This window comes from Megascapheus bottae, chromosome 17, assembly GCF_031878675.1.
Source record: "Megascapheus bottae isolate mThoBot1 chromosome 17, mThoBot2.hap1, whole genome shotgun sequence".
NCBI classification, from domain to species: domain Eukaryota; kingdom Metazoa; phylum Chordata; class Mammalia; order Rodentia; family Geomyidae; genus Megascapheus; species Megascapheus bottae.
The window spans coordinates 33,437,575-33,453,705 of NC_143525.1; the positions used below are offsets into that span (position 1 = coordinate 33,437,575).

The 16,131-nt window shown below is 49.6% G+C and overlaps 1 protein-coding gene across 1 annotated transcript in view; it reads left to right on the top strand.

The window, feature by feature from the left end:
* Positions 1–15,840, top strand: part of Lasp1 (LIM and SH3 protein 1) — a 37,621-nt gene extending 21,781 nt beyond the window's left edge. The window contains exons 5-8 of the mRNA XM_090350744.1: positions 3,753–3,860; positions 12,607–12,757; positions 13,171–13,274; positions 14,960–15,840. Of these exons, the coding sequence (XP_090206870.1) occupies positions 3,753–3,860; positions 12,607–12,757; positions 13,171–13,274; positions 14,960–15,133 (537 nt within the window). The 3' untranslated portion in view covers positions 15,134–15,840. The remainder of the gene's footprint in view (positions 1–3,752; positions 3,861–12,606; positions 12,758–13,170; positions 13,275–14,959) is intronic.
* The last annotated feature ends 291 nt before the right edge of the window (positions 15,841–16,131 follow it).

Consider the following 16,131-nt stretch of genomic DNA (forward strand, 5'->3'; position numbering starts at 1 on the left):
CCCTTTTTTTGTTTTTGCTATCTTCCCTCCTTGTCCTCCTCCTCCTCCTCTTTTTGAGATAACCATTCTTGGACTTGCCATCCTTCTGCGCCAGCCTCCTCATTGCTGGGGAAATAGGCTTGCCATGCCAGGTTGGCTTATCTCTTTCTTACCCTGATCATCTGAACATGTCCAAATGCTGTTGCCTTGTTTGTTTGGGGATAATGAGTCTGCATTCAAGGCATTTATATTCATCCAACATACTTTGATTTGGACTTCCTGTTTGCTGGACCAGTGATGAAGGAGACCAGACAGAGATCCAGGGAGAATGACTAAGAACCCACGTCCAAAAAGTAGTTTTATGGTTAGTGGCTTGGTGCCTTAGGCATCAGTCGTAGCTCAGCTGTGGGGAGTTGCCCTGTGTTCACCAGAAACAGATTTCTCCTCCAGCCTGTGCCGAGATAACTCCAGCCCAGCTGATTCCCGGGCCCAGTGGCCTCAGGCAGGTTGCTTCCCTCATACCACTGGGGTGAGCCATCCCAGATGAAGCTGATGGAAGGGCTCTGGGCCACCCCTCATATTCCTGCTCTTGTCCTTGACCCCTGGCAACCTTCCTGCTCTCAGAGTACCTTTCTCACCTCAGTTCTCCAATTGGGTCCTGCATGTGTCAAACATAGGGTCTTGGATTCCAGAGCAGAGATCAGCTGATCTGCTAGGGACTCAGCAAATCAGGCAGAACTCCTCCCCCCACTTCCCCTCCCACCAAGACCCAGGCCCAAGGCTCTCAGGCTCACCAGGGTGAAATGAATTCTCTTTTCCCAGCAGGGAGGGGGAGGCCCTTCCTGAGCCTGGGAACTTGCTGATGTCATTACAGTGTCACCATGGTGATTGTTCCCTTGGATTAGGGGCCTGACCTTGCAAAGCCAGGAAACAGGAGGGAGTAGGGTTGGCTTTGGCTCAGCACAGTAACATTGACAAAACATTTTCAGTCACCCTCACCCGTGTGCACCCACCACAGTGCTCCTCTTAGAGCCACTGTCTGCTTCATTGAGCCCCACTTTACAGATGTGGAAACTGAGGCCCAGGACCTCTCAGTAAGTGGAAAACAGCCTGTCATTCCCAGTTCCCTCTAGCTCTACTGTCTCCTTAATAGCAGGATTTCCCCCCCACCTTTTTTTTTTTTTTTGCCAGTACTACCCCTTAGATTTTTCACTCTACTTCCTTCTTGGTGATTGATTGGAGGGAAATAACAGTCTCATGGATTTTCCTGCCCAGACTGGTTTCTAACTATGGTAACTCTCAGATCTCAGCCTCCTGAACAGCCAGGATTCCAGGTGTGAGCCACCAGTGCCTGGCTAGCCCTTTGTCAGAACAAAAGCTCAAAGGAATGCCTTGATCTGTGGGTCCTCAGGGTGCCAAAAGCTCAGTCCTGTGGGTGACTCCAGACCTGGGAGCTTGCCTGTGCTTATTGTCCTGGAAACTGCCGAAGCCCTGGTCCCAGTGTCCTGGGCTGACCCCGTGGGATCCCCCACAGAGGAAATCCACACAGCTGGTGAGGCTAGGAGCAGATGGCTGCTGAGGGGCACAGTGCATTTCTGAAGCCAAGAGATGGTTCCCTGTCCCAGGAGTATTTCCCAAAATACTGTTTCATTCTTCAGAATCCTCAGGAGAGGACAAGCTGTTCCTCATTTATCTATTCTTGCAGTACAGGGAAGTCCTTTCTGCTTTCTGACTTGAATTCTTTAGAAGAGGAGAGAGGTGCTAGGAGAAGCCTGGAGCTAGGACCCTCTATTCTGAAATGCTGTTTTTCCCACATGGGTTTCTTCCCTTCCAGTGGCAGTGGCCTCAGAAGCCAGCCTGGCAGGCTCCCGGAAGCTGCCAGAGCCTGTCAGAGGCTCATTGATAGAGTCTTCCCTGTGGCTGGCTCACCACCCTCTTTTCTGGGCATCAAGTTTATCCTTTTGGCACAGCCCCCTCTCTCAATCTCAACCAGTCAGTCAAAAGCTCCCCCAGGCTTCTGGTGGGTAGGGCTCCATCCTGGCTGGGTGAGGGCTGGGAGGTCCTTGGAGCATTGGCAAGAATGTTCTTTTTTTTTTTTTTTAAAGGCATTTATGAATTTATTTAGTGTAGAGTTTCAGTTCTATAAGTTGAGTATAACACATGTTGATCGATGTCACCCCTTCCATCATCCCTCATTTCCCCCTCCCATCCCTACCCTCAAGTTACTAGAACCTTTTTTGGTTCTTTTTTTTTGTTTTTGCCATCCTGGCCTTGAGCTCAGGGCCTGAGCACTGTCCTTGGACTTTCTCAATGCTAGAGCTCTACTACTTGAGCCACAGCACCACATCTGGCTTTTTTCTATGTATGTGGTACCGAGGAGTTGAGCCCAGGTCTTCGTGCATGCTAGGTAAGCACTCTACCACTAGGCCAAACTCCCGGCCCACTAGAACCTTCTATAGCTACAGGCAGGATCCAGGCTCTGGGGATAAAAGATTAGGAGACAGGCAGGTGAGGACTTGTGTTTTTGGTGTGTGCATGTGTACACATAAGCCAGTACTTTGTGTACTGTGTACTGACTTGAACTCAATGCCTATACTCTGTCCCTCAGCTTTTTTACTCAAGGCTGGTGCTCTGTCACTTGAGCCACAGTTCCACTTGCAGTTTTGTTTTGTTTTGTTTTGTACTGAGGATCAAACCCAGGGCATTCATTGTACTTTTGCTTTGCCACTAAGCTACTTCCTAGCCCACTTCCAGCTTTTTGATGGTTAATTGGAGATAAAAGTCTCATACTTTCCTGCCCAGGCTTTGAACCACAATCCTCAGATCTCAGTCTTCTGAGTAGGTAGGCTTGTAGGTGTGAGCCACCCAGTTTCCTAGGTGAACTTATATCTTGGCTTTGCACATTCACTGATAAGTTATATGATTTTGGCTAGAGACTTTAATTTTTTTTTTTTTTTAAATATTTTTGGGGCCTAGAGTTTGGCCTAGTGGTAGAGTGCTTGCCTAGCATGCATGAAGACCCGGGTTCGATTCCTCGGTACCACATACATAGAAAAAAGCCGGAAGTGGTACTGAGGCTCAAGTGGTAGAGCTCTAGCCTTGAGAAAGTCCAAGGACAGTGCTCAGGCCCTGAGCTCAAGCCCAGGACTGGCAAAAAAATTATTTTTGTCAGTTATGGGACTTGAACTCTGGGCGGCCTGGGTGCTCTTTAGCTCAAAGCTATCACCCTACTTCTTGAGCCACAGTGCAACTTCCAGTTTTCTGGTAGTTAATTGGAGGTAAGCGTCTAGCAGACTTGAGTGCCTGAGCTGGCTTTGAATCGTGACCCTCAGATCTCAGCCTCCTGAGTAGCTAGGATGCCAGGCGTGAGCCACTGCAACCTGCGAGACTTTAATTCTTTTTTTTTTTAACAGCTATAATATTTTTTTTATTGTAATTAGTAAAAGGGTTACATGATATTTGCCGGATAGAAAGTGCATTAATTCACATACATTGATACCCTTTCACATGTCTTGGTACCCATTTCCCTCCCCCCCAAGACTTTAATTCTTGATGACTTAGTTTCCTCATCAGTGGGACACAGTGTGTGCGTATAGAAATTTAAATAACATGGTTCATGAAGGCACTTGGCACTGTGCCTGCCACTCAGTACACTGATGAATATCGTGGGTCAAGCCTTCTGCTTTGTGTTGGGAATTTCTAGTCAAGATGTTTCTCCTGGCCTCTGTCTTTGTCTCCTTAATCCTTCCCTCTTCCTCCTGCTTGGCCCCCAGGTGCGCTACAAGGAAGAGTTTGAGAAGAGCAAGGGTAAAGGCTTCAGCGTGGTGGCAGATACACCTGAACTGCAGAGAATCAAGAAGACCCAGGACCAGATCAGCAACGTGAGCCCTAGTCACCTGCTGTGGTGACCACACTGTCCCCTCCCCGATAGCCTGGCAGACCAGGAGGCCAACTTTCTCACTGTCCTTATAGGAGGGTTTGGCTGGCTCAGCTAAGCAGAGAAAAGAGGAGAGCTAGGGTCCCCAAGTGCTTTGTCTCTGTGCATCCTCAGTCACCGCATTTCTGCTTTGAAGAGGCTGCCCTCTCAGGGGGTTGGGGGGGACAGAGACTGTTCTAAATTGCCCCCACTACCTGAGGCTGCTTTTCTTTTTCTTTGGGTATGGTGGGTATCAGTGTACACATTCACTTCATCTTGGCACAGTGGTAAAAACTGGGGTTTGGGGAGGGAGGGTGGCCTCCTGTCTGTCTCTAGGTGCTGGTACTACAGTCACTTCTGGTCTCCCACCCAGCTCGCTCTTCCTTCCTGTGTGAAAACCCTAGCTGGCTTGCCTGCTGGTCCTGAGCTGGTCAGCAGTGCCTAGCTGTGCCTGGGTGGTTGTGGGGTGTGGGAAATGGGTGGAGGAGTGCTCTTCTCCTCACATAGCCATCCATAGCAGCTGGGGCCAGAGAGCAGGCAACAGTTTCCTTTTTGACAGAACCACAGACCAGCGGGCGATGTGGTTTTGGGCTACTGGGGGCCTGATTTGGGGCACATGGAAGTAGGGTGCTTCTATGAGCCACAGCCATAGAATGTGCTCAAGCCCATACACAGAGCTGCAGGGATGCTTGGCCAGCCATTAGACATAGATTAGGCATGCATTTGTGTTCGCGTCTGTAAAAGGAAGGAGGTGCTGACTAGCCCTGGTTACTGTGGGTCAGAGGCTGGAGAGGACTCCTCCAGGACCCACACTGTGCTCCTTGTCTCTGCCTCTCCATTGCTCCACCCCTCCCCTCTACCTCTCCACCCTTCCATCTCTTCACTGGGTTTCCTTGGCAGGGAATATCTATAAGTTGGCTGGACCAGGCCTCCAGGGAACTGTGACCATGGGTCAGGTGGATAATCAGAAGGGCAGGACAGGTGGCAGAAGCAGCCATGCCAGGACAGTGACTTTAGGCTGATGTCTGCTTATACTAAGAAGCAGTCGTGGTGCAGTATTCTCAGCACTGGAAAATCTGGAGCAAGAGGATCCTGAGTTCAAAGCTTAGCTTAGGTTACTTAGGAGACTGTGTGTGTGTGTGTGTGTGTGTGTGTGTGTGTGTGTGTGTGTGTGTGTGTGTGTGTGTGTGTGATGGTGTGTGATGGTGTGTGAGTGTGTCCTGGGGGCTTAAGCCAGAGTAAGTTCACTGAGCTTTTTTGCTCAAGGCTAGCACCCTATCACTGGAGCCACAGCTCTGCTTCTGGGCTTTTGGGTGGTTTATTGGAGATAAAAATCTCTCCCCCATCTCTTCCCTCCTCCTTTGAACTCTTGAGTATCTAGGATTGCAGGTGTGAGGCCCTGGAGCCCTGCTGGCCTGAGACAGGAAGGAAGGGAGGGAGGGGAAGAGAAAGAAAGAATGACAGAGCAAGTAAGGAAGCAAGAATGGAGCTCTTCCTTTGGGTCCAGGGGGCTGGCTCACTTGCTGGGGGCTTCCCTTAAGGCTTAGAACCTTCTGAGGGTAGCTGGGTCTGGGGTGGGGCGTGACCTTGGGCTCTGGGGAAAACCGGGAATGGCGCATGAAGCTGGAATTCGTGGCTTTTTATTGTGAAAGCTCTTCTTTGTCTTTCGCCTCTGCTTTCATCCCTTCTGTACTGCCATTCGTTCATTGCTTCATCTTGTGAGCTTTGGAGGAGGAAGTAGACAAGCAAGCCCAGTGATCCCTGTCTTTCTATTTGGAAGGCTTCCAGAATACTCCATACCCAGCCTATTTCACCTGCTGCCACCCCTCACCTCCCCCCCCCCCCCCCCCCCGCATTGTCAGAGGTGTAATGTCTGAGGAGTCCTAGTTAACAAAAAACTCACTGTGGCCAGATTGTCACCCCAAGGAGATAACCATCTTATCGACTGCCACAGAGCTGCAATTAGCTGACTGTCCTCAGCTCTGAGCTGGAGGAGGCGCCTTGAACCTGACCTGGCGTCTGCTTCTGCAGCTGTAGCTGGGGCCTGTGAAGTGTGACCACAAGCTGGAAGATTCTTGCTTTTAATGAATGCAATTAAAGTCTGTCTGGCAACATATGAAACAAGTCAGAATAAATACCCTGTAGTCAGGATTTTTTGAGCAGAAGCAGCCACAGAAGCAGCCTCCTCTCCCTCATGCCACCTGAAATCACCTCTGTGTGTGTGTGTGTGTGTGTGTGTGTGTGTGTGTGTGTGTGTGTGTGTGTGTGTGTGTGTAAAATCCATATCCCCTGGGCTCAGACCGTGGCTCTGCCCCCAGGATCGCCCTCCTTAGGGAAACTTTAAATCACCTTCTGGACTGTGTAGTGCCAACCTCCAGAAGGTCTTTGGGAAAGATAGTGTCAGGAGCCAGACCTTGTGTTTTGTTTCCCGATGTGGTTTGTCCCTTCCCAGATTAGCACCAAATGAAGGATGGTGGTTTCTAAAGGTCAGACTGTCCTGTAGAGATGAATATTTGCCTTCTGGGCCACAGGAGGCTTCGGACAGGGGGTTTTAGCCGCCAGAACACTTGAAAAAGAAGTGTCCAGTGGCAATGTGCCCTGTGGGAGACTTGCTTTGGCTATACACAACCTGTCTTAAGTTGTGCAAATAATGATAATAGTATTATTCATTTATTCATGTCTGCCTTCTATGTTGTGACTAAAGAAGGGTCAGAGAGACTGAGGGTGAACAGCTCAGAGCGAGGATGAATGTATGCTCAGCTTGTGCAAGCCTATAATATTGGCCTCCTGCACTTTCCCTGAGAATGAAGGGGTGTGAAGTTTGTCTGAAGCCAGGTGCCAGTGGCTCATGCCTATAATCCTACTTACTCAGGCTGAGATCTGAGGATCACAGTTTGAAGCAAGCATGGGCATCAAATTTCCTATGAGACTGTTATCTCCAATTTACCACTGAAAAACTAGAACTGCAATTGTAGCTCAAAGTAGCGAAGTGCTAGCTTTGAGCCAAAAAAGCCTAGAGACCGTGCCCAGTCCCTAATTTAAGCCCCACAACTGACAATAAATAAATAAGAAATTATCCATTGTGGAATAGTAAAAATAAGAAAGTCTTGAGGAAAGATCCTTGTAAATTATATATTAGTGACAGGGTTGGTTGAGAGGATGAAACCCACAGGCTGTGGGTTCAGGTTGTGTGTTCGACATGCTAGCATTTGATCATAAGCTCTAAAAGCTTTATTTATTTATTTGTTCATTCATTTGTTTATTTTTTGGTTGGTCATGGGACTTGAACTAAGGGCCTGAGCGCTGTCCCTGTGCTCCACTTCTGGTTTTCTGGTGGTTAATTGGAGATAAGATTGTCATGGGGGTGGGGCAGGAGTTTGTCCTAGTGATAGAGTGCTTGCCTAGCATGCACGAAGACCTGGGTTCGATTTCTCAGTACCACATATATAGAAAAAAACCAGAAGTGGTGCTGTGGCACAAGCAGTAGAGCTCTAGCCTTGAGAAAGTCCAAGGACAGTGCTCAGGCCCTGAGCTCAAACCCAGGACTGGCCCCCCAAAAAAAGAAAGATTCTCATGGACTTTTGTGCCCGGGGCTGGCTTTTTTCTCCTGAGTAGCTAGGATAACAGGCATTAGTCACTGGTGCCGGCCTATGGCTTTATTTATTTATTTAATTTATTTATTTTTATCTTTTTTTGCTAGCCTTGGGCCTTGAACTCAGGGCCTGAGCACTGTCCTTGGTCTTTCCTCAAGGCTAGGGCTCTGCCACTTGAGTCACAGCACTACTTCTGGCTTTTCTATGTATGTGATACCAAGAAATTGAACCTGGATCTTTATGCATGCTAGGTAAGCATTCTACCACTAGTCCAAACTCCCAGCCTGTCCATGGGATCTTTTGCTCAAAGCTAGCACTATACTACTTTGAGCCATGGCACCACTTTTGGTTTTCTGGTGCTTAATTGGAGATAAAAGTCCTGTGGATTTTTCTTCTGCCCGAGCTGGCTTTGGACCACAATCATCAGATCTCAGCCTGCAGAGTAGCTAGGTGTGAGCCACCAGTCCCTGGCTCCTTGAGGTTTTTAACATATGAGAAAACTCATGTATTGGAGTTCCTCTGTCATTATCTGTCTTTACTTGCCTACGTATTTACTTATGTATTGCTTCTCGTGCATGTAGCTTTGTGTTTTGTTGGGGCTCAAATCCAAGCAAGGTTTTCCCTTGCTAAGTATCTGCTCCACCATTGAGCTATGCCCATAAGTCAAATTTTAACTTTTTTTTTTAAATTTCTGAACTATAACACATAGTAGCTCATGTAAATCAAGAAATAGAATAAGCCATACTAGCTACTCACGAGGCTGAAATCTGAGCATCATGGTTTTCAGGCAGGAAAGTCTTTGACTTATCTCCAGTTAACTATCAGAAAAGACAGAAGTGAAGCTGTGGTTGAGGTAGTAGAGGGCAGAAAAAAAAGATAATAATAAAACATTGTGAGTTGTACATGTGAGTGTTATTGCAAAGAAGTTGGGAACTATGTTAGAACTGTTAGATCATTCTATGTTAGAATGATGTTAGAACTGGATTCGGGCTGAATCGCTCACCTCCTCAGCCTTGGCTTTCTCACTGTTAAGATGGGGGTGATAAAGGTAATGTGATTTTTAGGCTGGCTAAGGAAAGGCCACAAAACCTAGGATTTCAGCAAATGGGAGACATTACTGCCTAAGAGAGGAGGAAAAACAAAAAGAGCCTGGCACATGAATTACTTATTCCACTCAAACCTGATGTTCCTTCCTTAGCCCTGATGCAGAATCATGTGGGAAGGGATGTGTAGACAGTCAGGCTTTTTTTTTTTCCCCCACCACAATCAGGAAGCAGGTGCTTCAGAAAGCGGAAGTGGAGCCAGCAGAGCTTTGGAGGAGTTCCTACCTAGTCATATGGCAGTCTGGCCAGTAGATAGATGCCAGGCAGAATGGGGAGGGTACCAAGGCTTCTCCTGTGTGTGCACTCGAGACCTCAGAGCACATCTGGAGTGTGATATTACATGGCCCCCAGGCTCTTTTGTGCACTGGGGCTCTACTGACACCTTGCCTCAGCCTCATGGAGGGGCTCTGAGATCATCAGAAATTGGCCCGGAGCTGGGGAACAGGACCATCCAGGCCCCTAGAGGCCAGACAATATTTCTTGGCCTATTTGTTCAAACCTATGGATTCCTATGGAATACTAATGGATTCTTCCTTTACTGGGGAGGACATGGAGGGGTAGACCAGCAGACTTCAGCTACGTCTTTGGGCACATGAACATGTGGGTAGCTTGCCCTTGGGAAAGGGGCCTGTGTCGCCTGCACTGGTACCAACTTCTGCCTTTTCTGAGCACTGACAGCTCTTCTGTGGAAGTTTTCCTCTGGTCTTCATTTTCCTTCTCTGTCAAATGGGGATGTAAAGAGTCTATGACTGACTTTTAGGGGGATTGCCTTCTCAGTCTAGGTGATGTGTGAGGAGCTTTTGTGGCCTTACCATACAGAGCTGTGCAAATGGAGGTTGTTAATATTGAGGGAGAGAGGGTGTCATGTTCTGGCTGCTACTGTCAGCTGTCTGGATCTTCAGTCCTTACTTTCTTAACACATTTATCCGCAGGTAGCAATTTGCATTTATGTGTGATACTGGGGTTTTGAATTCAGGGCCTCTTGTCTGCTAGATTTGTGATCTACTGCTTGAGCAATTTTATGTTAGGGTTTTATTTGCTGTCTAATTGGAGATGAGTCTCATGGATTTGTTGACTGGCTTGGAAGCTTGATCCTCAGATCTCAGTCTTCTGAGTAACTAGAATTATAGGCATCTGCCATTGGTGCCTGGCAAGCAACAAGTGTTTAAGGAGTGAGATGGATTCCATCAACTGCTTGTGGAAATATACAGTGAGCACATCTGCTATCAGAGCGGGTCTTTAAGGCCACCCATGTAGCATTACAACCTCACGTATAGATCAGGAAACTGGGGCCTTAAAGGAGAAAGGGACACTCTCAAGGTAAGCAAAGGAATAAGCCATGGGTGGAGAGCCAGCAGCCCTGGGGGAGGGCTCACTTACAGGACAGTGGAGGACAACCCAGCCTTGGGACAGAGGAGGAGCTGTGGCCCCAACCTGTCTCATGCCATCTCACCATCTCTAGTGTACACAGCTATACTGGAGAAGGCTGTTACCCAGGATAGCTGGGCCCTGTGTCAGGAACTCCTGTCTGGCACTCCCAGGCCTCAACACTCTGCCCCAGGGCAGAACTCTGCCCTGCACACACTGGTTCCTGGGATCAAGCCTCATTCCACTAACAGAAAGTAAACAAGGCCCAAATGTTGGGAAGGGTAAATGCCTATGAACTTGGAGGCTCAGGAACAGAGGACGGGTCCTCTCCTGTGTCCCTCCACGGGCTAGAGTCGCCTGGGGAAGTGAGATTTGGGAAGATTCACCTTTTGCCCTGTAGGGACGCTTCACCCTGGGACCTTTCAGTAGGACTTGAAGATCTGAAGGGTTTCACTCTCTCCAGGCATAGGTTCCACATATTTTGTCATTTTGGATCTCTGGCTTGGTCATAAAGGGAAATGACAGGATGGGGAAAAGAGGGACCCACCCTAACTCAAACTAAGTGAGCTGTCCCGTGCCTCCTGTACAGACTTTAGTAAATAACTATTATTTAGCAGGTGTTCCCACAGTGCTTGGCAAAGGGCTAACTGCCCACTGTGGGCAGTGACTGTCAAGGACGAGAAATGGCAGCAACTCCCACGTGAGAGTGGATGACCAAGGAGGCTGCCCCAGGCCACCACAGCCTAATCCTGCCTTGCAACAGGGTCCCAGGGTCCCAGGTTCTTTCCTTTTGCTACAGGAAGCGGTCATCTTCGCCCTGCTCCTTGCCCTGTCCTCTACCCTTAAACTGTTTTCCAGGATCAGGAAAAGGCAGGGCAGGATCTCGGCAAACAGGAAGTAAGAGCCACCTCCTGGCAGGTGCCCCAGGCTTGCCTGGATCTCTGGGATAAGACTGTTTTCTGGGATTGTCTCACTGTCCTCCATTTCTCCTGGGGGTGAGGATGGACTGTGCACTGTGTCACTTCCTCACTTCCTCCCCAGCCCCAAGCCCTATAGCCACAGAACTCTCAAACCCTGAACCTCAGCACCTCCCCTTGGCTGATCTCATCGTCAGCTTCCTCTGTGAAAGGGTGGTGGGAAGTCCCCATGAGGATGCAAGAAGAAAATCTTAGAACTTCTGTGTCTGTCTCCCTCCCCCTCCCCTCTCTCTCTCTGTTGGTCGTGGGGCTTGAACTCTGGGCCTGGACGTTGTCCCTGACCTCTTCAGCTCAAGGATACCACCCTATACCTTCAGCCACTTCACCACTCCTGGTTTTCTAGTGGTTAATTGAAGATAAAAGTCTCTCGAATTTTAGTTCCCAGACTGTCTTGGCTTTGAACCACGATTTTCCAATCTCAGGCTCCTTAGTAGCTAGGATTACAGGTGTGAGCCACTGTGCCCAGCTTGTGTCTCATTTTTAAAAATGAGTATTGTATGTTAAATATATGTTCCCTTTTTGTAAAGTGATTTGAGGGATTTTGCTCATGTGTATCAGCAACAGATATCTACAGCCAATCTTTAGGCAAGCAGGAGACAGTAAACTCATTCTGTTGGTAAACTCATTCTCCTCCTCCAAACATGGTATTAAATATCAAGTATAGCTGGGCCCCATGGCTCACATCTGTAATCCTAGCTACTCTGGAATGTGAGATCTGAGGATCTTGGTTCAAAGCCGATCCAGGCACTAAAGACCAGGAGACTCTTTATCTCCAAGTAACCACTAGAAAATGGGAAGTGGTGCTGTGGTTCAAGGGATAGGGCAGTAGCCTTGAGCTGAAGAGCTCAGGGACAGTGGTTAGGCCCAGAGTTCAAGCCCCATGTCCCCCTCACCCCCCCAAAAAAAATCAAGCATATTGCTTGGCACCTGGGGCTCATTCAGTAGGAGCTGGCACTGTTCCTGTTGATTAGTAAAGGCCATAGACACACAAATGACAGCTCATGTTTGTGTCATGCTTTCATTCACAATGCCCTCCAATAGTGATCATCTCATTACAGGCTTCCGGGCAGCTGAAGTGATACCAGTATCCTGTTTTGTGTCATATTGTTTATTTCGGTGCTAATACTGGGAATTGAACTCCGGGGCTTGAGCACTTATTTAGTTTGTTTTACTCAAGGCTGGCATTCTACTACTTGAGCCACACTCCACTTCTAGCTTTTTGCTGGTTAATTGGAGACAAGAGTCTCATTTTTTCTGCTTGAGCTGGCTTCTAACTTGGATCCTTACATCTTGGCCTCTTGAGGATCTAGGATCACAGACAATGAGCTGCCAGCACCCAGCTCAGATATCCCATTTTAGAGGTAGAAACTAAGGCTTGTCAAGACTGAGTCTCTTGTTCAGAAAAATGTATATGGGTGCTGTCTTGGTGGAGTTCTGCAGAAGACTGTCCCATCTTGAAAGATTTTCCCTCTTTCTTAGGTCATCACTCCCCCCCCCCCCCCCCGCCTAGTCACTCATCTTCCTATGTTTCCTAGACTGGCCTTGAACTCATGGCTTCAGCCTCCCTCAATAACTGGAACCATTGGTGCTTACCACTATGCCTATGTTAAGTGATCCCAGGAAGGGAGAGGTTGGTTTGCTGTCCTTCACCTGACACTTCTGCCCTGTAGATCAAATACCATGAAGAGTTTGAGAAGAGCCGCATGGGCCCCAGTGGGGCCGAGGGGATGGAACCGGAGCGCCGAGACACCCAGGACAGCAGCAGCTACCGGCGGCCCCAGGAGCAGCAGCAGCCACACCACATCCCGACCAGTACCCCGGGTGAGTGTCTGCCTTGTGAGGCCAGAATGTGAGGCCAGGCTGCTGTAACCTCAAGAAAGAGGTTGCAGAGAAAACCCCAGGCATGCACACATACTTTTAGAGACCTGACCCTCACACCCCCCAAGGCCATTATCAGTGGCAAGGGCATGAACCAAGCTTGGATTCAAGCCCTGAGCTGGGCTGAGGACAGGACCCTCCCTCCCAACGCACCCACACACGTGACACGATGCAGAGCCCTAGCTGTAGAGCCCCTGGCACCGTGTGCGTGCATGTGCGTACACGCGTGCGCACACACATACACAGGCACACAGAGGCAACAAGGCTTTGAGAGTGGAGATTGTTTCGTAGAAGAGGCAGGGGTTGGTTAGATCTGGCCAGACATTTTCTGATGCTTTTATTCACCTACCTTCCAGCTTACCAGCAGCCTCAGCAGCAGCAGGTGACACCGTCCTATGGTGGCTACAAGGAGCCTGCAGCCCCAGTCTCCATACAGCGCAGTGCCCCCGGCGGGGGAGGGGTGAGTGGCTGGCTGGAGGGGAGAGATCCTGGAGCTGGAGATCCATAGGCTAGAGCGAGTGAGGCTGGTTGGCCTCTCTCCTGTTGTCTGTGTGGGTAGTGTGGGATGGGGGGCGGGGTGGTCAGCCTCACAGAGGACGTATGCTGGAGTAGCTAAGTCCGACTGGGATTGGGTCCCGTGTTCTAGCCCTGGGTATATCATTCTTCCTACCTGGGCACAGGTGAAGCACCTTTCTGCTTGGAACCTTCTAGACCTGGACCTTGTTTGCTCTTTTTTCATGAGGGTAACCCACTTTGTCCTTACTTCTGAAGGCCCTTCCCAAACTAACCCATAGCAAATGGATCTCTCCTGACACTTTCTGTCTCTTGCGCCTCCTCTCCACCCTCCCCCTCACTGGAGAACTTCCCTCTGGAGCACGTTCTCCAGTTTGAAGCATTATTTGACCAGGCATGGTGGTACACTCATAGAATCCCAGTACTTGGAAGTCTGAAGCAGAAAGATGGTAAGTTGGAGGCCAGCCGAGGATAGGTCAGCCTGGGAAACAGGGATACATAGTGAACCCTGTCTCAAAAATAAAATAAATGGGGGTCGGGAGTTTGGCCTGGTGGTAGAGTGCTTGCCTAGCATGCACGAAGACCCAGGTTCGATTCCTTGGTACCACATACTTAGAAAAAAGCTGGAAGTGGTGCTGAGGCTCAAGGGGTAGAGGAATGGTGCCCAGGCTCAGAGTTCAAGCCCTACAACGGACAAAACAAAAACACTCCCAGCATGTGTCAGGAGGCAGAGAGAGTATACTTTCACCTTGTCCTCTGTCTGGCTCTTAGTAGATAACCATTTTTTTTGTTGTTGTTTTTGCCAGTCATTGGGCTTGGACTCAGGGCTAAGCACTGTTCATGGGCTTTCCTCAAGGCTTGCACTCTACCACTTGAGCCATATCACCACTTCCAGCCTTTTCTGTGTATATGGTACCAAGGAATTGAACCCAGAGCTTCACCATGCCAGGCAAGCACTCTACCACTAGGCCATGCTCCCAGCTAGATATACTTTTTTTTTTTTTGGTTGGTTGGTTGATTGTGGGGCTTGAACTCTGGGCCTGGGTGCTGTCCCTGAGCTCTTCAGCTCAAGGCTACTGCCCTACTCCTTGAGCCACAGCCCCGCTTCCTGTTTTCTGTAGTTAATTGGAGGTAAAGTCTCACAGACTTTAGTGCCCGGGCTGGCTTTGAACCATGATCCTCAGATCTCAGCCTCCTGAGTAGTGAGGATTACAGTCATGAGCCACAGCTCCTGGCTAGATAACCAAATATCTTATGAAAGGGTGAGTGCTCTTGGAAAGGAAGAAACAAGCCAGGCACGGTGGCTAGCTACTCTGGAGGCTAAGCTCTGAAGCCAGCTCTCGCAGGAAAGTCTGTGAGACTCTGCAGATCCAGGTCACCAGCAGAAAACTGGAAGTGACACTGTGGCTCATAGTGGTAGAGCACTAACCTTGAGCTGAAGAACTCAGGGACGGTGTCTAGGCCCAGAGTTCAAGCCCCACAACTGCACCCCCCCCCAAAAAAAAAAAAAAGAAAGGAAGCCCATGTCATGGTTCATTGTTCTCCTAAATCTGCTTCAGCGTGCCCCCCACCCAGTTAGAACTCAAGGGGGCTCTGGGAGTGTAGCTCAGCACTTGTCTCCCTCCCCCCCAGAAGCGGTACCGTGCGGTGTATGACTACAGCGCTGCGGATGAGGACGAGGTCTCCTTCCAGGACGGGGACACCATCGTCAACGTGCAGCAGATTGACGACGGCTGGATGTACGGGACCGTGGAGCGCACGGGCGACACGGGCATGCTGCCAGCCAATTACGTGGAGGCCATCTGAGCCCCGTGGTCCCCCTCCTCCTTCTTCAGTGCATTCCATGGCATCGCATCCATCCTGGGGCCTCACCGGTCCACCCTTCAGTGTCTCTTTTTCTAAGATCAGCGACAGCTTGTTTTATTCCAATCCTTTGCTCCTCTAGCTTCTTTTGCCAACCGAAGCCTCGTTCTGCCACTTTCTCGGGTTCTTTCATCTAGCAGGTTTTCCCCTCTCCACCTCTTCATTTCCCTCTGGATAGAGTAGGCAGGTACCCTGGTAGGGCTGGAGTGTGGTCAGGAAACATATTAGCTCATAGCCTCACTGCCCCTCTCTCTAACCATCCTGCCTAATTCCTCAACCCAGACATTCCAGGGCAGGGGCTCACCTCAGCCCCCAGGACTCTCAAGCAGTACTCTGCACAGTCCCCTGAGATGGGAGGCTCTGAAGTTATGTGGGGACCCGTGTGATCGGCTTGACCTCTTGTCCTCAAAGAAGGGGCTCCCTGCCCCGCCTCGCACGCTGCAGAAGAATACAATTCCTACTTTTGAGATGAATTCCTGCCCCCGTGTGCATTCCTTCTGGTACTTTGGCCCACACTGACCTAGAGAGCTCCCTGGAAGGCACAGCCAGAGTCAAGCTGTGCCTTTCTTCATGTTAGGGCCAGGCTCAGAAGGCAGGAAAAGGTGTTCACCCCCCACCCGTGCAGCTCTGCTTGCTGACTCCATCTCCAGGGAGCGCATCTCAATTGCCTCCTGGGCTGGAAGCCATATCCCAAAGGGTTCCAGGCTGGGCTGCCTGTGGTGGGGATCCAGGTGAGGCCCCTTCTCGTGGGCAAAGACGCCAGATGGTCTTGGAACTGTTCCCAGCCAGGAGAGACCTCTGTGTCTCTAGTGGGGTCAGTGGAGACAGGAGTGAGACTGCAGGTGTCTGTGCTGAGGGTGATTGGTGAGAATAAGAAGAAGGCAGGATGCATCAGACAGGCAGGCAGACACAGCTGCTTCACTCTGAGATTTCTTCTAGAT